This window comes from Schistocerca americana, chromosome 7 (genome assembly GCF_021461395.2).
Source record: "Schistocerca americana isolate TAMUIC-IGC-003095 chromosome 7, iqSchAmer2.1, whole genome shotgun sequence".
In the NCBI taxonomy this organism is placed as follows: Eukaryota; Metazoa; Arthropoda; class Insecta; order Orthoptera; family Acrididae; genus Schistocerca; species Schistocerca americana.
The window spans coordinates 548,075,839-548,100,480 of NC_060125.1; the positions used below are offsets into that span (position 1 = coordinate 548,075,839).

Genomic DNA, 24,642 nt, shown 5'->3' on the forward strand with positions numbered 1-24,642 from the left:
AAGATACTTCGAGAAGTAGCTAAATAAAACCTGTTACTGGACAAATGCGATATCACATGTAGAGGTCTTAAAAATCTTGAAAAGCCAACTAAGGGCTAACATATGTGAGAAACTAATCACTACTCCTGAATAGGATATAGGGCAGCTCCTCTCAGTTTTCGATTTCATTGATCTTATTTACGAAGAGAGACCTGTGCAAACACAAAGTGACAGTGCAAGCAGACTCCACGCGAACTAACGCACAACACGACGGGAATTGCAATAATATCCAACGCTGTTGGCAGCCACATCCACCTCGCAAAAACACCAATAACAGCCAATCTGATAACTGAAATGGGCAAAAATTCAACCGAGGATATAAAAATTACCGAGGACAGAATTTCAATCGGACAGGATTTAATGGCCATAGAGGTTAGCATCAACAAGCGTACAAGCGCCGCCGATCGGTGCAATGACCCGAAACGGCTACTGGCAAGCGCAAAGCGCAGAACGCAACTGGGCGACAAGATAATTCTCCTGGTCGTAACTAGTACAATCAAAATTACGTTTCAAATAGCGCCCAAGGACAACGAAATTTCGAATCGAGAGCTGAGCAAGATATTAACTGGCGAGACCAGACGCATGATGCACACATAGTTGAGGTTACCCTAACGAGTTGATCAGTGCTCAGGGTAATTTGGAAAACTCGAACCGTCTCGATAGGCCCCATTCGATACCAGTAATAAGGGTGGGGGCATGGAACTAGTTAAAAGCTGTTTTATGAGATACAGCTGTGGTGATATCAAATACGATCTGTGTCAGGAGGATATTACCAACTGTGTGGATGAAAATGAAGACACAGTACAGGCACCTATCAGTGCACAAATACTTGGTTTTAGGGTACCCAGACTACTGGGCACTGGATCTATCACGAATATAATTTCACAGGATCTATTTGACCAATTACAAAAACGAGGACACGTACTGATGCTTCCATGTAATATTTCTTTCTTATGGATCTTGTGTAGAGGTTTTTCCCAATCATCTACTTCTCTTTTGTCTAACAGCAACTCTGTATGTGAAAAGCCAGTTTGCGCTATGCAGGAGATTATTATCAACTTTCAGGAATAGTGTAACTTATTAGATCCACCTTGTTTGTTTGTGAAGGCATAAGTCCGGATAAATCTGTTTAATTCCTTAAATATCCTCATTATGGGTCTTTCTTTTAGGTGAAACCTGGATACAAGTATATTTTTATTGTCGTTAGTGTTCATGAACTCTTTCCAACAGTTGCCTGTAAAGTATGATACGTTGTCTGTCAACAATATTTCCGGTATGCCAACCCTGCGTATATAACATAGGCCAACGAAATATTTTTTAAACCTTTTTTTTTACTTTTATAGCTGATCTTTATAGATTTTTATGAGCTGAATCCAAATCTAGCCTTAGTTTTTTTGTATCACCCATAGTTTTCGAACAATATGCTTTTTACTATATAGTATAAAAATCCTATGCTATACGGTAAATGGCGAAATTAATTAAACACTTTGTTACAACATAAGCATGGTTTGTATTCACAGTAAGCTAATCAAAACAATGATATGTATTAATAGAGGTTTCATACGTCAGCTGGAATTGGTTTGTATTTACTTTATCTTTTTTCTTTGAAGCTTCTTGTGTAGCTTGTTCTATGATAAGTCGCTTGCTGAAATTCTCGGTGAAGTGACCAACAGTAGTCCCCCATCATGTTGGTGTTCCAGCGGCCTGGGTAGCGTTTTTCCATCACTTTAATGTCCTGGTGAAAACGCACTCCTTGCTCCTCACTAACATCTCCCACATTGTCTGGGAAGTAATCAAGCTGACTGTTCAAAAAGTGAACTTTCAGACTCATTAAACATCCTAAAGTTTTAAACTTCCTTAACATTGTAGCTGTAATAGAAACATATTCTGCGTCTTTTTCATGTCCTAAGAACTTTGTAACGACTTGCCTGAATGATACCCAAGCTTCTTTCTCATTTAAGATCATTGTGGATTCAAAGTTAACATAAAACATCAATTTTCTAATGTCACGTCCAACAAAGACGCCTTCTTTTAGTTTACCTTCTGAAAGGCGTGAAAACTTTTGGCAAAGATACTTAAAACATCGTCCATCTTTAGGCAAAGCTTTTACAAACTGTCTCATTGGACCTAACTTTATATGTAGATGTGGTAGGAGTATGTATTTTGGATCTACAAGGGTTTTGCATAGAATGTTCTTCTCACCAGGTTTTGAAGACTCTCTCACAGGTCAGTTTTCTCTGCAGCAGTGTTGATCCCTAACCCTACAGTCCCATTCACACAAAAAACATGGAAATTTGGTAAAGCCACCTTGCTGACCAAGAAGCATGCATGTTACTTTTAGTTCGCCACATATCATCCAACCATAGCAGAATAGCCTATTTTATTTAGCACTATTTCTAGGTTTTCATAGCTTTCTTTCATATGTACAGAATGTCCAACAGGTATAGATGCATACATGTTACCTTTGTATAATAAAACAGCCTTTAAACTAGTTTTGGATGAATCAATAAACAGCCTCTAGTCTTCCTTTTTGTATTCAATACCAAGCTCATTCATCAGACTGGGAATGTCTGAGCAGTACACTAAATCACCTTCTTGTTGAAAAAAAATTGTAAAATTGCTGCTCTTTCTTTCTATACATGTATATGCTGCTTCCAACTGCCAATAAGTTCTTTCCTTTTAATCTACAGCCAAGCAATTCAGCTTTTTCTTTCGTTAAGCCCAGATCCCTAACCAAATCATTAAGCTCGATCTAAGTAAACAATTTGGTCTCTAGACTTTCTGTATTACAATGGAATTCATTTCATCTGTTTCATCTAAATGACGTTGTACATCAGAAAATACTTCTGTTGGAATAGAATTTAAATCATCTACACCACGCCCTGCTGGTCAGATGGCAGAAGGAAGGTTAGTGTAGCTTATTACCTTGTTGTTTTTCGAATTATGACCAGTAATATCAACACTGCAAAAGTAGCAATCATCTGAATGCTTTCTTGGCTCCCTCCATATCATAGGAATAGAATATCTAAAGGCTTTTTTCTCCCTTTTTGAGCCATTTTCTCAGATACCTTATGCGCACCCAAGATTTATCTTGATCACCAAATTAAGATCAAAAGTATGATAGATAAACCTTTTCCACAAAGTCTGTAATGTTTCTTTGGTGTTTTTTAATCACAAATTCACCACAAATATAACAAAAACTGTCAGCAGAGTTTTTACAACCACAGTTAGACATTGTACTGAGCACATGTACAGGAAACGGGAAAGTGAGGTTAGGTTGATAGTAAATAAAACACCATCTGTTAACACAAAAATAGACCTTTTTTGCCAGCAAATGTTTTTCAGCAATGCTACCAACGCCATCTACATTCATTACACATCCTTTTTAAATTATTTTAACTATATAAAAGCTGTTAAATTATTTAAAAATCGCTTAATATAATAAGTTTAACTGTAAAATGTGAAGAAATGATGGGTTATACAGTTTTTTAAGTATCATATTTGGACTTCCCATCCTAAAAACATAAGAATAAGGTATTTTCAGAAATAAAGTTTTTCCATCGTTGGCCTGTGTAATCTGACGTAATCCTCCTGATGATGGTACCTGCAGTCACTGACTGCACAGCATACAATTAGATTGGAGAAAACATTGTATAGATCAACAACATTTCATACATCTCCTTTCTCTTGTGGATACAGTCCAGCCACGTCAAAGGAAATTATCTCCAAGGTTTTTTTTTATGCAAAATCGGGTTTATTTCAATTAGTTTTGACTTATTTTTATCCTTACCTTTCTGAAACACTACACATTTCCGTATTACCTGCATAATTTTTCGTCTTAAATTTGGATAGTAACAATAAGTGTTTATCTTACCATGGCATTTGGAGACGCCATAGTGTCCCCAAACATTGTGAGTGCATAATATAAAGTCGTAAAAGTGATCCTCTGGTAAACAAACACACCACTGGCTCTGCTCTGGGTGGTGCCGATAAAATACCTTGGTAAATCATAGAAAATTTTTCAACCAGTCATTATTATTCTGCAGCAGTATTAGCCCTATCTTTTGCCGTCTGGGATCCTTCTGCTGTAGTTGCTCCATGATTTTACACACTCTAGTGTAGTATGGTTGTTGTGTTTTGTCTTTCATCAACAGAATCCTGATTTCTGAATTGTTCTCTACGAATTCGAAGAACTCGTCTAGACCTTGCGGAAATCTCCCTAAGGTATCAGCAATTACTTTTCGATTACCTTAGATGAACAGGGTGGTCCATTGATCGTGACCGGGCCAAATATCTCACGAAATAAGCGCCAAACGAAAAAACTACGAAGAACGAAACTTGTCTAGCTTGAAGGGGGAAACCAGATGGCGCTATGGTTGGGCCGCTAGATGGCGCTGCCATAGGTCAAACGGATATCAACTGCGTTTTTTAAAATAGGAACCCCCATTTTTATTACACATTCGTGTAGTACATAAAAAATATGAATGTTGTTGTTGGACCACTTTTTTCGCTTTATGATAGATTGCACTGTAATAGTCACAAACATATGGCTCACAATTTTAGACGAACAGTTGGTAACAGGTAGGTTTTTTAAATTAAAATACAGAACGTAGGTACGTTTGAACATTTTATTTCGGTTGTTCCAATGTGATACATGTAACTTTGTGAACTTATCATTTCTGAGAACGCATGCTGTTACAGCGTGATTACCTGTAAATACTACATTAATGCAATAAATGCTCAAAATGATGTCCGTCAACCTCAATGCATTTGGCAATACGTGTAACGACATTCCTCTCAACAGGGAGTAGTTAGCCTTCCGTAATGTTCACACATGCATTGACAATGCGCTGACGCATGTTGTCAGGCATTGTCGGTGGATCACGATAGCAAATATCCTTCAGCTTTCCCCACAGAAAGTAATCCGAGGACGTCAGATCTGGTGAACGTGCGGGCCATGCCATTGTGCTTCGACGACCAATTCACCTGTCATGAAATATGCTATTCAATACCGCTTCAACCACACGCGAGCTATGTGTCGGACATCCATCATGTTGGAAGTACATTGCCATTCTGTCATGCAGTGAAACATCTTGCAGTAACATCAGTAGAACACCACATAGGAATCAGCATACATTGCACCATTTAGTTTGCCAGCGAGAAAATGGGGGCCAATTATCCTTCCTCCCATAATGCCGCACCATGCATTAACCCGCCAAGGTAGCTGATATTCCACTTCTCGCAGCCATCGTGGATTTTCCGTTGCCCCATAGTGCATATTATGCCGGTTTACGTTACCGCTGTTGGTTAATGACGCTTCGTCGCTAAATACAACGTGTGCAAAAAGTCTGTCATCGTCCCGTAATTTCTCTTGTGCCCAGTGGCAGAACTGTACACAACGTTCAAAATCGTCGCCATGCAATTCCTGGTGCATAGAAATATGGCCCGGGTGCAATCGATGTTGATGTAGCATTCTCAACACCGACGTTTTTGAGGTTCCCGAATCTCGCGCGATTTGTCTGTCACTGATGTGCGGATTAGCCGCGACAACAGCTAAAACACCTGCTTGGGCATCACCATTTGTTGCAGGTCGTGGTTGACGTTTCACATGTGGCTGAACACTTCCTGTCTCCTTAAATAACGCAACTATCCGGCGAACGATCTGGACACTAAGATGATGTCGTCCAGGATAGCGAACAGCATACATAGGACACGCCCGTTTGGCATTTTGATCACAATAGCCATACATCAATATGATATCGACATTTTCCGCAATTGGTAAATGGTCCATTTTAACACGGGTAATGTATCACAAAGCAAATACCTTCCGCACTGCCGTAATGTTACCTGATACCATGTACTTAATACGTTTGCGACTACTACAGCGCCATCTATCACAAAGCGAAAAAAGTGGTCCAACTAAAACATTCATATCTCTTTACGTACTACACGAATATGTAATAAAAAATGGGTGTTCCTATTTTAAAAAACGCAGTTGATATCCGTTTGACCTATGGCAGCACCATCTAGCGGGCCAACCATAGCGCCATCTGGTTTCCCCCTTCAAGCTAGACAAGTTTCGTTCTTCGTAGTTTTTTCGTTTGGCGCTTATTTCGTGAGATATTTGGCCCAGTCACTATCAATGGACCAACCTGTATACAATTTCGAAATCAAATTGCTGTAAGTACGAACACCATTTAGCGATCCTCCTGTGTAAGAGCTTACAAGTGTGATGGAAGGACAAAAATGATGGTTGCAATACACCTTGTTATGTTTTTCCCACAGGTAGTATTCCAACTTTTTGAACACCCATATTACCACGAGAGCTTCCAATTCGGTTCGAAATATGCTCGTTTAGCTCCAGATAGGCTGGTACTAGTAAAACTAATTACTGTGGCGGTAATATTCGTGTCAGTGATTTGGAATAAACAAGTCCCCAGCACTTGCAAGGATGTGTTTGTACACAGACACAAATCCTGGATCATGTCAGGATGATGTAAGATGTTGGCATTCAAAAGGGCTTCTTTAATGTTGTCAAAATAAGTTTGGCATTTCTTGGTCCATAGCCAAGGATGGTTCTTCCACAGAAGATTCAATGGAGCATCAATATTTAAAAGCTGCTGTAGTATTAATTTTCTGAAGAAAGATACTAATTCTAGATATGCCTTCAACTGTGTCTTATTTTGGGGTACAGGGCATTGCGTGATAGCTGCTATCAGACAGTAGTATGTCTTTAGGCGATATTATGTGTCTGAGGAATTTAACCCTTTCCTTACTGAGATATGACTTCATTAGAGTGTCTGTGACTCCATATTCTTGAAACTGATACAAGACTTGGAGCAAGAGACCAAAGTGTTCTGACCACGTGGGCATAGCAGTCAGTAAATCATCAACATAGACAGTTATCTTACTTAACAATTCAGATCCTAATGCTCGATCTAAGGGAGAAACAAATATGCCTCCACTGACATTCGAACGAAAAGGGAGAACACAGAACTCATAGCTTCTGCCCCCACATACAAAAGCAGTGTACTTATGGCGATCTTCATATAGTGAAGTTTACCAGTCTGAGGTCCAGAGATCTATTATGGTGAGGTACTTAGCTCAAAGCAGACACTACTGCCTGATTTGCTAAAAGACAAAATGAGACTACAGTATGGAGATAAGGATGGTTGCGTTATTACCCAGTTTAGCATTCTATTGATCTCTATCCTTACAGCCTCCTTCTTGGTACATGAAATAGGGTAAGATGAAAAGCAGAAGGTTTCGAGCCGGTACACTTGCATTTTGTATTTGTGTTCTCTGATTATGCCAGGGTGTCGTTCAAACACATGATCAAAATGCATTAAAATCTCCTGCAGTTCTTCCTTTTGCTCTTCTGGAAGACACACTGACTCACTTACCTTAGTGCGCATGATCTCAGGGCCTATTTCCTCTTCCTGTGTTACTCAATTCCCTGTGTGTTTACATACACGATGGTAGGGTAGAAAAATTGTACTCGAACGTCAGCAGCGTGTTTTAGTTTGCTTTATCTGGAGTTTGACTTGTGGAGTGGGGACAGAATTGCACATGAACAGTAGTTACCTTTAAGGCTGACAGTCTCCATGCATGCTCACAGCACAGCCCATCTACAGAAAACTAGTTACACACTATGGTACTATGTATAAGTTATTTACATTTATAGAAGTGGCTATTTAAATGCTATGCACAAAAGGGGATCTCTACGTGAGGAATGAAGGAATATAAATTAAATCTGCGATATACTAAAAGAGATAGGATTGTGCCACACCTAAGACAACACTTTTCTTCCCAAGTGCAACAATGTAAGTCAAAACGACAACCACAGTACGAATATTGCGCTCTTATAAGTCATAAAAAAATAAAGAATGAACTGTGTACTGATAGAAGTTGAAAGTATGAGTATTGGAAGTGTGATGCATTAGTAGGCAGTGGGCAACTACACACTTAGTTTTACGTTAATACACTCCTGGAAATGGAAAAAAGAACACATTGACACCGGTGTGTCAGACCCACCATACTTGCTCCGGACACTGCGAGAGGGCTGTACAAGCAATGATCACACGCACGGCACAGCGGACACACCAGGAACCGCGGTGTTGGCCGTCGAATGGCGCTAGCTGCGCAGCATTTGTGCACCGCCGCCGTCAGTGTCAGCCAGTTTGCCGTGGCATACGGAGCTCCATCGCAGTCGAATTAAGTCGGATGATGCTGAGGGAATTAGATTAGGAAATGAGACACCTAAAGTAGTAAAGGAGTATTGCTATTTGGGGAGGAAAATAACTGATGATGGTCAAAGGGAAAGGATATAAAATGTAGACTGAAGTAGAGAAATTTGTTAACATCGAGTATAGATTTAAGTGTCAGGAAGTCGTTTCTGAAAGTATTTGTATGGAGTGTAGCCATGTATGAAAGTGAAACATGGACGATAAACAGTTTAGACAAGAAGAGGTAGAAGCTTTCGAAATGTGGTGCTACAGAAGAATGCTGAAGATTAGATGGTTAGATCACACAACTAATGAGGAGGTATTGAATAGATTTGGGGAGAAGAGGAGTTTGTGGCACAACTTGACTAGAAGAAGGGATCGGTTCGTAGGAAATGTTGTGAGGCATCAAGGGATCACCAATTTGGTACTGGAGGGCAGCGTGGAGGGTAAAAATCGTAGAGGGACACCAAGAGATGAATGCACTTGACTAAGCAGATTCAGAAGGATGTAGGCTGCAGTAGGTACTGGGAGACGAAGAAGCTTGCACAGGATAGAGTAGCATGGACAGCTGCATCAAACCAGTCTCTGGACTGAAGACCACAACAACAACAACTTCATATGTCTTTTTTCACCGATCTCGGTATGTGTCGGTCTTCTGAGTTGTTGTGGGAATTACGCATGTAACTGAGTCTCAGTATTTTGTTTAGTAAAACTTCAAATATGCGGAAGTTGCAAGTTTTCATTCTACTACTGAGTTACTTCCTGATTTCCTTCTCTCTATGTGACGAGAACTAGGATTTTTAAATGGACACATTCGGAGACGAAGTTCATTAAGAAAAGAGAATAGCCGCCGCAGTCACGCAGGCACTGTTGAACATCATTGGGGAGGAAGTGTAAATTACCACTCACCAAAAATACGAGATTAACATATATCAAATGTTTTTGAACGCATCTATGCCTACATGCGTTGCTGGGTAGATAATTTTTCGTGCAGTTTACCTATAATTAATAATCATTCACCACAACCCGTATGTTCTAGCAAATCCGCTTCAGTCCTTAACGTGCAAACACGACAGCGAAAAACGGTTACTGAAATTCGTTTTTTGTCTTTCAGAAGATGTGAGGCATGTAAACGCAATGAATGAAGTCACAACATCTGGAACTTTCATTGATCTCAAATTTTCGTCCTCTAAAATATGTTGTCTGGCCACACAGAATGCCTTTCAACAGTGACAAGGGGACTCGAAAGTTGTCTCACATACTTAGGTAAAGATATTACACCAGTGTTCAACCTGTTATCCAATCTAGATCCTGATTTTGCAAAGTTTGCTTACCCGTTTGACTGATATCTACTATTTGCTGTATGAGATTCACCTACAGTAGATTTTTGATATGCCTCCACTGCATTAGAATTACCTCCATCTCCACTCTGCGACTGTACTAACACTGTACTACTGCCTGTATTCCCCTCACTTGATTATTTTCTCCGTGAGACCAATACCCCAAATCCATCAAAATTACATGTGTCTGTATTTTTTTTGGTAAAATAAAGATAAAATAAAACTTAATTCAAAATATTACACTCATTACTTGTGTACATGTTGGGCAAACATTTAAAAATTCATTCAAAATTATATATCTGCGTATATTTCAGCAAAAATAAAGATAAAATTACAATTTATTTTAAACATTATGCACGTTACTTCGTTTATGAGTCGTACAAACTTTTAAAAATCCGCCAACTCAGTCAAAATACAAAATACAAATTATTAGATAACAGCACCATATATTGATGCAACAGTAAAAACCAAGTTTAAACACATTTACTCACTTTTGTAGACTATAATAATAATAATTGATTCACATTGTCCTCTTTCTCTTCTTCAGCTGAGGTGCTGGGTTGTTCTACTAGTCATTAAGCAGTCACTGTGTCGACCTGCTTCAAACATGCACTGGTGAGACATAATTATGACAGCACTTGTTCAACTGTGTAAGTCCATCCCAATCAGTAAGAACTGTGTTTACCATATTCGTTTTAAGTCTATTCCTGAGGGAGGTTTTCACAATGTTTAGCGCATAAAATGCTGTTTTGATCTCAGCATTTGGCCAAGGTAAGACAAAAAGCACCATTGCAAGATGTGAGAGGTTACGAAATGGATTTTGGGAACTAGTGTGTTCCTATGATGTGACCTCTTGCCAAAGTTCTGTTATATTACTAACATTTTTCCGTTAAACAGTTGTTAATTTTAACCTCTCAGAATCTAATTTCGTTATTTCTGTTTCAGGTAATTGACATTCCTAAGATAGCAGCATTATACTTTCTTTAACAGTCATCAAACGCTATTCCGGTATTTTTGAAAACTCTTGGCATGTCCACTGGAGCTCCACTAGTAAGCAAAGCAGAAATTTTTGCACCTGTGTTAATTGTATGTTGTCTTATCATATCTACCAGTGAAACCTCTACGTCATGGCCAAGATAAATATTAGTGGATTGTATTTTCTAATATCTACCATTAGCAAATCCTCCCTGTAACTGCGGCAACAATCCACCTCATAAGACTTAAGAAGAAGAACTAAGTCTTGCAGTGGCTTTTAACTATGTACTGTACTTGACTGGAATGATTTATTTACTTTTTGACATACTTCTAGAGTTGGTCTAAGAAACAGGTATTGATGATGACATCAGAGTACATAGTCACTATACAGGGTGTCCCACCTAAACTTACCACCACCAATATATCTGTAACCACAGTAATATTGACAAATGGCTTGCATGGGTATGAATGTACAACAGAGGCTCACGAAAGTAAATGCTATGAGGCATCCTAAACGGTGTACAAGTATTGGTTTCAACACAAACTTACGTTTTTGTTTCAATCGACGTCCCAAATTATTCCATATGCAATCAATAACATGAGAAATCACAATAATAATGGCGTTGGTTGAATTGCAATATGTCAATTACATTCAGAGAAATTGGAACACTTAGTTGACGTGTGAAATGAACAAAACTCGCCGCTATTACACTTCCTGCAATGCAAGCGTGACCTACACATTGCTTGCAATAACGATGTGATTGACACACTATGAAGCAACGAATGTTGTACTTACATATTGAAATCTACACCTTCAGTACATGGCCTGGGAAACATACCGATGTCCAGTCACCCAAAATGAAAACATGGTTTACTAGTATGTGCTTTATTGACCTTTTGGGTAGTATTAGAATGGACATAATGGTAACGAAATATCGATAACCACCGGTCAGAGTAAACAAAATTAATGGCTGTCAGAGGTTCACACAGGGAGGTACATGCTATTTGTACAAAGCTGTACATCAATTACAAAATGGTACATGTCACATACAGGTCTTGTTACTGAACATCTTTAATGACTGCGACCCAACTGAACCTTTGCAAATGGTGCAACGCATACATAAACGTCCAGTAGTACCATCAAGACAAACATATGCCTTCTCCATAATATGCAAAATGTATACCAGTGAGTAATCACACGTCTCACAGCCGAAACGCCACAACATTTGTTCAAAGAGATCACAGTTTTCTTCCCACCACCGCTGTGCGCACTCCATCACAAATACACTCACGGTTGTCAGTGTTTGTGGTGTTACTGCAGCGCATGCAGCGGTAATACTGGCTTCCATGTTGGACACTGTGAGAGGTGGAAATGTGCTGTGCATGAATGACCATGCTTCAGTTAAGCAATAGTTTTAAGAACATCATTCGCTAGCTAAGAATATGAGGTGGTTTCAGAAAGAAACCCAGTTGTTATACAGGCAATGAAACTAAGTGTATAACCTTTTAAATTAAGTGGGCACCTCTTACAAAGCAGCAGGATAGCAGACAGGCAGACGGCCATAGCGGAGGTAGCGTGCCGAAGGGTTACGATGGGAGCCGAGTCGGGTGTGGTAGGCCAGCATAGTGACTTGCAAGATCGTGACGGCGGAGGGACACAGAAAAGTCAGGGCAGCTTAGAAATACGACGTAGTATCCACAGGTGGCCACCCATTAAGGATGGAGAAGGTGGCCTGGTCTTACCAGAGGCTGCCGAAGGGTAAAAAAACAGTTCTTTGAAAAAAAAATGGTTCAAATGGCTCTGAGCACTATGGGACTCAACTGCTGAGGTCATTAGTCCCCTAGAACTTAGAACTAGTTAAACCTAACTAACCTAAGGACATCACAAACATCCATGCCCGAGGCAGGATTCGAACCTGCGACCGTAGCGGTCTTGCAATTCCAGACTGCAGCGCCTTTAACCGCACGGCCACTTCGGCCGGCTCTTTGAAAAAACTTTAAATTAGAGCAGAGGGCCAGAGTAAAATTTGCAGAAGAGTGTAAATCAAAAGTGCATATGCGCAGAAAGCAACAGGGAAAGTGTAAGGTAAAATGTGTCTGTTTTAAGGGAAAAGATGGTGGCTGGTGTTACAAGCAGTTTAGTGGGGGAGAAGGGTGCACAGTACACCTTTGTTGGGGACTAGCTGTTCGACCAAGGATCAGTATGGATGGCTGGCAGTGTCGCTCCCACAAGATTACAAACTAAGCTTTGCTTTTTGGCTAAATCTGAATAAGACCGTGACAAAGTAGCATTCGCGTAGGTGGTGAAGTTATTTTGACTGTGAATGAATGTTTATCTTAATGGGTGACAATTACTGAGGCATAGACACAAATAATTAATTGAGCAAAGCTTATCACATGAAACAACAGGACAGTCATTGAACATGGTAAGTCAGCTGTTGTTGCCACTCCTGCTGTAGCAATTCCGTTTTTGGTTTTCTGTTAATGATCGTTATGAGCAATTGGTTATGATCATTTTTATTACTATTAGGGGTATCAAGTGTAAGTAAAGACTGAGTTCTGTGGCATCCTGTAACACAAGATCCTGGCCTTGTGCATTAAAAGACCCGTGTGGCTGCTGAGTGAATTATATTAATACAATCACAATTGGGATTATCCTAACTGAAACAACAAACGAATGCAATCGGTATCTGGCAATGGTCTTGAACCCACTTAGAGGGGCTAATCTGTCTGACCACTATCTGGCTGGATTCTGGCGCGTAAACTACGATTTTGCAATTTGTTTGTAATAATTTGTATCAAAGGCTTTTGAGGCCAACATGCCTCTAGAATATAATTGCTTTTATCAGAGCTGTGTTTATTAATTAGTATCTCAGAAATTCCTCTCCAAAACCTTAGTTCTAGATATTTGCTAAGTCCAGAATCCACAGGGTGCCGAATAACATTTGAGCAGCTGAACTGCAGTGAAGGAAAGGTAAGATTACATGTTGTGAAAGTGCGGAGGCTGACTACGCTACCATCGTGCAGGTAAGTCACAAAGAGGACCTACCACTCATCCCTGTAAATCTGCTGTTTGCTGTACCAGACACTCCAAGTGGTCCAGTACATTTTAAGTTTGGGTTTGTCATTCCGCAGAGGGGACGCTACGAATTGGTACATCAGCCTAGGAAATGCTACAAAATGGTGCATTGACCAGGAAACGAGTAATAGTGATGCATCATGGAGTAGTACGAAGTGAGCTGAAATCGCTCATTACTAGCGCCTGTTCCTGCTTCTAGCTACATGGAGTATGGCTATTTGCTATGTAAACAGTGAGAGGAGGCAGTCAGACTCTACCCATAATTTTTTTGTCTGGAGCTTCCAAGCTGCCACACTCGCACAATCACAGAGCTGTCTGAGGTAGAGTGAGGTTTACTGGGGGTAGACATCAAGTGACTCGTGTTCCTTTTGTGGAGGGTTCTTCAATCTTTTGGAAACTGTTGCAGTACCCATGTTCGACTATTTCTCATTTGATAACTGTGTGATAAGCATTTTACATGTTCCTATAAAATCGTCTTTACTTGCAAAAGTGCAAACGAATTGCAAATAGTTGAAACTTGAAATTTATGACTGCCATTTATTCCAGATGTCCAGCTAATCGGAATTGGAATTTCTGCTGAGTGCTGACATGCTGGAAATGTTTCATCGCACCAAAAGACAAAACTTATTTCGAGAATATAGAGCTGCAGTATAGCAACACTGAATTTATGGAACATTTTAATGTGCAGCATCATGTGTCAGAGGAGTAAAGTGAAAAATTCAGGCTGGGGGAAATAGGAACATTAGAACACCATCAAGGTTTCTCTGGAGGAATGTTTTCCTGCTGACATCATCCGTCCATTGCTGACCATGTATTAACAAGCTCATTTCCTCCCTATACATAGCCATGGGCAGATCTCCATATTTCATTTCGTCGTAGTTTTAGGGGTTGATATCAGTCGTCTATTGTTAATTATTGGCTATAAGCTGTTTCATTCCGTTATTTCTTTTGTTAAAATTTATAAAAAATGACAACAGATTAATTGAAGCAGTGACACAGCAGTCTAAATTGTACAACATGAGCATAATAAATCACTTGCCCTCTGCTACATTTGTAAAGTGGGTATTTATAAATATCGGTACAGCATTTAATATTTTACAATGAAATGTATTGCCACGCAGCTTCAGCTTGAAGTAAAAAGTACCATTGGTGGAATCAAACCGATTAGCAGATGGACCCAGCGAGGCAGCACAGTGATTAGCTCACTGGACTCACATTTGGGAGGGTGACAGTTCAAACCTGCATCTGACCATCCTTATTTAGGTTTTCTGTGATTTTCCTAAATCGCTTCAGGTAAGTGCCGCGATGGTTCCTTTGAAAGAACATGGCCAATTTCCTTCCCCATCCTTCCCTAATCCTATGGGACCAATGACCATGCTGTTTGGTCCCCTCTCTCAGATCAGGCATTTTTAGTGCTACACAAGTAAATGCACTGAAACCTTGAGACACTGCAAGTTGTTTGTTTAAATACATATTTGTGGCAGGCATATTTGTCGTTAAGTAGCTCTATAAATTGTGTGAAACACTATTGCATGCATCAGTGGTCAATATATATGTGGTTTCACTAGCTAACCCCAGTATAAATAAGGCATTTGAACTACTAAAAGCCGAATATAACATGTAAGGAAAACCTATATATTTTGAAGGGAAAGGTATTGAGGGAGATATGACTAATTCACAAAAATTGCAGTGGACTAGTAACTAAAGTTAACTTTAAACCTTATTTCCATGGAATGTGATGGCAGATCTTAACTGTGTTCCTTTATGCTTTCACTTTCCAAAATATACAGTCACATTATTATTCCTCAAGCTCCTTGTATAATGTGTGAAATTCCCTTTCTGTACCACGCAATGACATTTTTCAGACCCACCCATGCACTTTCTTTGTGTGGTTTTAGATTTCTATCTTCCTTCTCTAATATTCAAGCTATCCCTGCAATTTGCATACAATTTGAGTCCAGTGAATGTCATTTTCGTACAAATGTGGATTCCAGCATCCAGTGATATAAGCTACTGCACTGTGTATGTGCTCCTCGTGTAAAAACAGTTGAAAATCATCTTGCGAAGATCGCAATTACCGCAAAAAGAACAGTTGAGAACAGGAATACAAGTTGAGTTCGCGTGACTTGAATTGACTTGACACACTGTGTCGTGAAGGACAGTATGAATACAGTATACACCTTGATGTGACGGTGTATTCACGCTGTCCCTTATGTCACGGCACTCCAAGACAATTGCATTGCTGTCCTCACCTGTTCTTTTCACGGGAATTACGGTCTGCGCGATATGATTTTCAGGTCTTTGTACACGCGAAGTGCACATACACAATGCGGCAGCTTATATACGTGGATGCTGGACTCCACATTTGTGCGAAAATGACATTTATTGGAGATAAGTGGTTTTCAGCTTTCAGGGATAGCTTGTGTGTTAGAGGAGGGAGACAGAAGTGCAAAACAACACAAGGAAAATGCGTGGACCTGTAAAAATTTCATTACTTGGTAGAGAAGGGGAATTTCACACACTATACAAGAAGTTTGAGGAAGAGGAATCTGCATTTCATATTTTGGAAAATCTTACCATCAGTTTTTTTTCATTTATTACGTCAAACTGCACACAGAATTACTAAAAGGAACACCGTTACGAGCTGCCATAACATTCAGTGCAAGTTTTTGCGCAGTCGTATGCCTTCCTCAATATCTTAATCTTCAAAATGTATAGGTTTCATTTACATGTTTATTTGTCTTTCAATAGTTCGAGTGCCTTATTTGTACTGGGGTTAGCTAGTGAAACTACATAAATAATTCCCATTGATGCTTGTAAAATTTTTTTACAGATAATTCAGAGAGCTAGTTAACAATAAATGCAATTCAGAATGTTTTGACGGGACAGGACGTGACGAAATGTGACGACCAGTGTGAATTGCCCTTTTGGATATCGCCATTTGAAATGTACCGGTATTGTGGAATGTTTTGACGGGACGTGATAGCCACTGTTAATTGGCCTTTACTTTTTTAGTAGTTTAGGAGTCGACGTTATAAAGAGACTGTCTGCTGAGGAAAGTGCACGAATTGAGACCAATTTCCAGAGGAACAGGATATCTGGTGCAGTTGGTGCTATCGACTGGACAAACATTACAGTACACAATCCTCCAAAAGATTCCCAGTTGGTATACAGCTGCTGCTGCTGCTATACATATCAGATGTTGATCCAACCAGAAATGGGACAAGAACTGTTTAAGCAAAGCAAACACGAAGCACGGGTTTCTATGCTTGTTTCTTGCGCAGGCCCTTGAACGAACCTACAAAGATTTTCCGCTATGTTTTCCAAATATTTTTAATGTCGAATGTGCTTTCTTTGCTTGGTAATCTTTGAAAGTTGAAAGCGTCTAGCTGGCTGTCAACATTGTGGCATGGTTGTGATTGAGTTCTGTTAGTTTACGATCGTAAAATGAGGAATCTTTCGGTTTCCCGTCATATTGCATTAAATATTCCAGAAAGTAATGCGTTTTCGCAGTTTACTGTAGATGTAGCTACAGGTGACATCTTAGGATATAGTGAGAAGACAGTGTATAAATTGTCTGCTAAGAGCGGTGAGGTAGAATGTTTTCTCAGTTTGGAAGAACTCGGTCATTTGACAACATGTTACGATATCATAGGCATGAACGTAAATTCTGTCAGCGAAGAAGTTTGCTTGGTGCTAGCCAGCGGTGACATATTAACTGTAGAAAGTTATTCCAAGGAAGTGGAATGTGTCGGAAGTGTCGACAGTGGGGTATCTGCAGTTCAGTGGAGTCCCGACGAAGAAATGATAGTTCTTGTCACCGGGAAAGAAAGCATTATTACTATGACTGGATCATTCGATCCTGTTAATGAAGTGGATTTTCACGATGATAGTTTCGGCGAAAAGCAGTTCATAACAGTCGGCTGGGGGAAGAAAGAAACACAGTTTCATGGTTCTGAAGGGAAGGCAGCAGCTAGAGCAGAAGAGAAACCTGTTGTTCCGTCGGAAGGTGATGATACAGTTCCCAGAGTGAGTTGGCGAGGCGATGGCAGTCTTTATTGTGTTAGCTTGTTGCACCGTAACAACTTTCGCCAAATAAAAATTTTTAACCGTGAAGGTGTTTTGCAATACACAAGTGAGTACGTACCTGGTCTGGAAATGAGTCTTGCATGGAGACCTTCGGGGAATTTGATAGCATCCACACAAACACTACCAAATAAACACCAGGTAATATTTTTCGAAAAAAATGGTCTACGACATGGTGAATTTTCGTTGCCATTCGTCCCACAGGAAGTGTACATACCTTGGCTATCGTGGAATTGTGATTCAGACGTTCTGGCCGTATTATGTAAGAAAAAAAATTCCAGTCAGTCATTTTTGCAGCTCTGGACAAGCAACAATTATCATTGGTATCTCAAACAAAACTTATTGTTTGATGACAATGAACTAAACTTGAAAGTCCAGTGGGATATCGAAATCAGTTTACGTCTGCATGTATGTCAGGGATCGAGGTATATGCGGTATGATTTGTCCTGGGGGACAGATTATAGTTCCATATATTGCAGTGATGCAGATGTTGCTGTTATTGATGGAGGTAACTACCAAATACTTGCAGTTGCCATTGTTATTTGGTTGTGGTTGTACTAAATAGCTGTAAGTATATCTTTTTTTTTTTTTTTTTTTTTTTTTTTTTTTACAGAAAAATTGTTGTTAACATCATTTCGGAATTCAGTGATACCTCCTCCAATGTGTGGAGAAACACTCACATTGCCAGCTGCTATTAACACTGTAATGTTTTCTTCAAGCACATTACACAAGCTTTGTGTGATAATGTGTAATGGTGACCTAGCTATATTCGGGAGAGAAGAAGTTAAAAATGAACATGTACTCATCAGTATGGGGCAGTTGTTATGGGAATGTGAAAATTCAGGCATAAAACACTGTCTGAATATGCATCATTGGCTTTGGCTTACTGATGAAGTTCTTTTAAGTACTGTCTCTGTGGGATGTACATCAGTGCTCATTAATATCAGCTTGTTGGCTGATGGAAGTATTGTAATCAGGTGAGAATTTTTTCTTGAAATAATTTTACATGTACAATCTTTGTTTTTGATACAGTGTTAAACTGCATCATTAATATTGATGCGTATACACCTGTGCTGTGTGTGTGGTAAAAGCTATGTGGTGGAAATCCTCCTTCCCCCACCCTGCATTTTTCATTGTTTTTGTGCAATAATCATGCACCAAAATACTCATTAATGGCAAGTTTCAGTCTCCTGAAAAAAATAATTGAGTTGGTGATGCATTACATATTTCAGGTAAGATAGAGCAGAAGTTATGTATATAGGGAAGCGTCCGATCCCGCCCGTCTGCTTTGACCCATGACGTCACAAATATGGCGGAAACAAAAACAAACACACACACTTTCCACAAGAAGCCTAATGACACTAACGGGACAAGCGCTGGAAATGGGGTGTTTTGGGTGGGGGCAAACTAAATATAAACAAATTTAGACGCCTTGCGTAGCTACAATGTGTAAGTGAAGACAGCCATGCATGAATACCCACCCAACTCCCCAGGGGTCGTAACCCCTGCAACCCATAGAAGATAAAGATGCTTCAGTAGCTGATTAGTGTTTTTTGTCTTTTTTTTAAAAAAAAAAATCTAACGGGATAGAACGAACAGATCAGAAAGATAAATATAATAAACTAAAACAGAAATTGGAGGAAACAGATAATTAAAATAAGTAATAAGTGTTTTTATATTTAAAAAAAAAAATCTCACGAGATAGAACGAACAGATCAGAAAAGTAAATAAAATAAGATAAAACAGAACTGGAGACAGCCACACTCAAACCAAACTCTGCGCCGTCATGACGTCACACACGACAACACCCTTACGTCACGGGTCAAAGCCGACGCGTGGGATCGGACGCTTCTGTCGACCCGTATATAGTGCTCCTGGCATAAATGAAAAGTACAACGGTTTTATTAATAAATCCTTATCTTATTTGAATACCGTTTTCTTCTGAATAAAGGTATCTTGTTAAAAGGAAACTGTTTCTGTAAGTCAGAAACAGCTCTGGTGTTCATGGTAAAGCATTTTACACCATGAACATCTGAAACAACTTAAAATTGCTTCAAGGGATTTCAGTAAGCTAGCATTCCATTGTAGCTTTTATCCCTGAAAGCTATATATCTGCATTTTATTTATTGATCTATGATGTCTCTTATATCTTTTTCATTGTGCATAAATTTGTCAGAACATTATGTTCTCCACATTTACACAGCAAATGAACACAGCATCAGTACCTCATATTTTGACATACTTGTGTATTTATTTAATGAACAGTTTGCTATTTTGCCAATAACTTTATTCAAATGTTGTTTGCAAGTGCTATTACAAAATTGCTCTAATTTAAAAATGCTCAATCGCTTGTGTTAACGGACACCAAAATTGAAAAGAAAACCAAAAGACTCTTATGTCAAGAAGCCATAAGTAAGTGTTTAAGTAAAATTCAACTACAATTCATTGTTAATTTATGTGAAAGCACTTGCACAAGAATACTAGTGTATTTATTTATAAACAAACTTTTATTTGTAATTGTTGTGAATGATTTGAGTGTGACCAGCTACATAAGAGGACTGTTCAAAAAGTAAGATGACTTTTCAAATTGCGCAGGCAATGTACATTCGATTATCAGTGTTTTGTTATGTTGGTACATATGTTCTGAACATATGTTCACAGTTTCAAGTGTACAGCATACTTTGTTTGTTTTTGACAGATAGAAAGTTTAGATGTGTTTTAGTGTGCTCGGCAATTTTCGATTATTATAAAAAAATGGATCAAAGATATTGCATCAAATTTTGTGTGAAAAATGGAAACAAGTGAAATGTTGACAGTGACATACAGTGAGTCTGCTCTAAGTACAAAAAAATGTTTACAAGTGCTACAAGCTCTTCCTAGATGGCCAAGAAGGTGTCCCTTACGAACCTTGTTGTGGACACTCCAGCTCAACTACAGATGATAATGTCGAAGCTGTGAAGAAAATTGTTTTGGGAAATCATCAAATTACTGTAAGAGAAGTTGTTGAGGATGTTGGCATAACAGTCAGCTTATGTCATGCATTTCTGTTAAGATGGTTTGCGCATGAGACGTGTGTCAGGGAAGTTTGCTCCTAAACTTTTCAATTTTGATCAGAAGAACCGTCACATGAGCATCACTCAGGAGCTCTTGAATGACATCAGTGATGATCCTGATTTGCTCAAAAGGGTCATAACTGGTGACGAAACATGGGTTTATGGTTATGATGTTGACACCAAAGCCCAACCATCCCAATGGAAGCATCCTGGAGAGCCTAGACTGAGAAAAGCTCGCCAGGTTCGATGAAATGTCAAAGTTTTGCTCACTATTTCCTTCTATTACTGTGGCATAATGTATCATGAATTCTTACCTCGAGGTTGTACAGTCAATAAGGAGTATTACCTTGATATTATTGCCATTTGCGAGAAGCAATACACAAAAAATGTCCGAAATTATGGAAGAACAATTCATGGCTTTTGCATCACGACAATGCACCTGCTCAGTCATTGTTTTTTGTGAGAGATTTTTTGGCCAAAAACAACATGACAATCATGCCTCAGCTACCATATTCACTGGATTTGGCCCCCTGTGACTATTTTCCTGTTCCCAAAACTGGAGAGCCCCATGAAAGGACAAAGATTTGAGGAAATAAAAACTGCATCGTTGGAAGTACTCAAGGCTGTACCAAAAAGTGCTTATGAGAAGTGCTTCGAAGATTGGAAGAAGCATTGGCACAAGTGTATTGTATCTGAGGGGGATTACTTTGAAGGGGCCAACATGAATATTGATGAATAAATAAATATTTTTTCATAAAAACATAACGTCATCTTACTTTCTGAACACAACTCGTATTTGTAACATTTTTTTTATTTAAATATTATTGTAAAATATTAGTTTAAGATAGGAAAATCATCATGTTGATGCAAATCATGATTTTAGAATGTAAGAACAATGTATTTTTGGTGAGGACAGCCTTCAGGCAATGGAAAAGCAGACAGTAGTGGAACACTGTGAGAGCCAAGTGAAGACTGGGACTTTCTGAGTGAAGAGCTCAAGGGAGAGATTCTGGACACTTTTACGTGAGTTCAGGAAGGAAGCAGACGTGCATGTGGTAATGAGTGGTATTCGACTGTGTTGGTGATCGATTCTGGGTAGTGAACAGCTGCTGTCATACGTTATCTTGTGACAGGGCCTATTAACACGCAGTTCTAGTCAGTGCAGAGAGTATTTGACTGCAGGATCACAGCTACAGGTTATTAATTATAGCAAATTAACAGCAAGGCATGAAAGCAGATGTGTGCGGCATGACCCTATGGCTTCATTGAGCTATTCTTTTTAAACAGAACCGTGCATTGCCCAGGTACCTAAAGCACGAGTAAACACAGGTAAAGAGGCAACTGGCTTGCTTGTATGGGATTCTGTTTGGGAGACTCGCTACTCACCAGTAAATGTTAGGTAATGTCGCAGATTGACTGGGCCAGACTGTAGCTGGAATTCTGTTGTGGTTCTGTTCATCTGAATATTGATTGTTGCAACTTGTCATATCTGTTGAACTTCCTAAACAGAACATTCTAAATACCAAATCTACAATTTCATCTTGTTGCCAAATTCTGAGAACGACTGAATCATGCACATTTAAGCACATTATGCTTGTGGTCTGCTTCTAATCTAGTAATGGCTGTCCATCCTAGTATCGCTGGTAAATGATAACTGGATAGAATTGGAGTAGGTTGGCTATGACATCTGTTGTCTTTCACTCTTACAACATGAACTACCCTTTTATACAGCTGTCTGCCATATACATATGACTTGCAGACTGGACTGCACGGGTTTCTGTATTTTTGTTTTTTGGGTTCTCCCGCTCCCCTATTGAATTTTGACGATTACCATATTTGTTAATTGCTGTTTAAAAACATGTGGAAAGGAACAAATTCAGCAAGTCAGTGCCAGACTACAGATTCACTGGTATCATGTTTGAACCCAGTTAGTACAAAAATATTTTTCTGACACTTACTGCTTCTTTCATCTCTGGCGGTGATTTGTTAATATGAGAAATGCAAATTTGCTCCATTGTTAAGAATCCATGCTAGACTGTAGGTCTCATAACATGCTAGGTAAGTCAGTTCAAAGAGCAGAGGAAGGCAAGGGCATACCACCCCATATAAGATCATAATTCGTAAACCATTGCAATGTTTTAAGTGAACCTTCAGGATGATGACAGGGTTACTTATTGGGGAAAAAAAATCACTACTTGTACGTGTACCCTAGTTCAAAAAAGGGCCAAGTGAGGTGGAACAGTGGTTAGCACACTGGACTCGTATTCAGGAGGACAATGGTTCAGATCCCCTTCTGGCCATCTGGATTTGAGTTTTTCATAATTTCCCCCAAATAACTTGATGCAAATGTCCATATGATCCATTTGCAAGGGTGTAACTGATATTCTTAATCCAAGCTTGTACTCCATCTAAAATTACATTGTTGATGATTGGACATTAAACACTAATCTCCCTTCTTTCTTCACACAAGGATTCATCTGAAAGCTACCAAAGTTTTCGGTCTTGTTTGTGAGCCTTCTGACAACTCAGAATGTTTTATTATTCAGTGAGTTGTTACCATTACTTCTTTATATGTGTTGTGGGTGCAGTAACTTTAGATAGAGCTCACATTTTAAACTGATTAAACATGAAATATAAGTCCAGTCTCATAGAGTGATTGCAAGAATGTCACAAGCAACTGTTAACAAGTTTTTTGTTCATTGCTTCAAGTTTTCCCAAGTTATCTCCTTTTTGCAATTTTTCCCTAATATCATGAAACCAGTGCGTATTTGATTACTGTTACCACATTCTTTGTTTTAAGACAATGTTTATGGACTGGAATGGAGAGTAGGGTATAACACTAATTTAAATTATTGGTTTCTTGATCCTCCACTTACTATAAATTTCGGGTCGACACAAGCGTCCGATCCCACACATCGGCTTTGACCCGTGATGTAAGGGTGTTGTCGTGTGTGACGTCATGACGGCGCGGAGTTTGGTTTGTGAGTGTGGCGTGTTTCTAGATGTCGTCGTGTTGTGGTATGTTCAGGGTTTTCGTTTGTGTGGTGTAATGGGCTCAGTTTGCATTTGCTCATTATCCAGAATTGTTAGTGTCGGCTGTGTTTGTAGTGGAATTCATTTCAGTGAGTTAACGGTTTTGTATGAAGGTTAATTTAGTGTTGTTCGCTGTACATCGTGTGGTAATTTTAGTAAAATTAATCGTTTGTTGTTTTTGTTCAGGAATGGATATGACGGATAAAATTAACAGTGCGCAGGTCAAGGGAAGTGTTCGATCCCAATGTGTGGCTGTGTATATTGGTATTGGGAGATGTTTTTGCGCTATATAGGCCAATAGAAGTGTTTGACCCTAATTTATGGGATCGGGAGCTGCTGTTGAACTATATAGGTCAAGGGAAGTGTCCAGATGATATTGTGTTTAGTGGTATTTGGGGAGTTTTGTGATGTCGGTTTTTTTCGTCTTTTTGTGTGTTTTTGTATGGGGGTGGGTGTCTAAATTTGTTTATATTTAGTTTGCCCCCCACCCAAAAACACTCCATTTCCCGCTCTTGTCCCGTTAGTGTCATTAGGCTTTTTGTCGAAAGTGTGTGTGTTTGTTTTTCGATGTATTTTCGTCCTCATAATGTGTACGTAACGACTTTATATGTGCCATATTGGAATCGTGGTTTACGGTCGTTTCCGCCATATTTGTGACGTCATGGGTCAAAGCAGACGGGTGGGATCGGACGCTTCCGTATTTCCTAAATTTCTAGTTCTTTGTCTATCTGAGGAAATAATAGTGATGTAGTCCTCTTTTCATTTAATGAGGTATTATAAACTGTGTCGTAATAGGTACATAACTTCATAAT

General features: G+C 39.2%; 1 protein-coding gene across 2 annotated transcripts in view; it reads left to right on the forward strand.

The window, feature by feature from the left end:
- The first annotated feature begins 17,043 nt into the window (after nt 1-17,043).
- Nucleotides 17,044-24,642, forward strand: part of LOC124622262 (elongator complex protein 1) — a 159,660-nt gene continuing 152,061 nt past the window's right edge. For both annotated transcript variants that reach the window (XM_047147924.1, XM_047147925.1), the window contains exons 1-2: nt 17,044-18,252; nt 18,358-18,721. In XM_047147924.1, the coding sequence (XP_047003880.1) occupies nt 17,106-18,252; nt 18,358-18,721 (1,511 nt within the window). In that variant the 5' untranslated portion in view covers nt 17,044-17,105. The remainder of the gene's footprint in view (nt 18,253-18,357; nt 18,722-24,642) is intronic.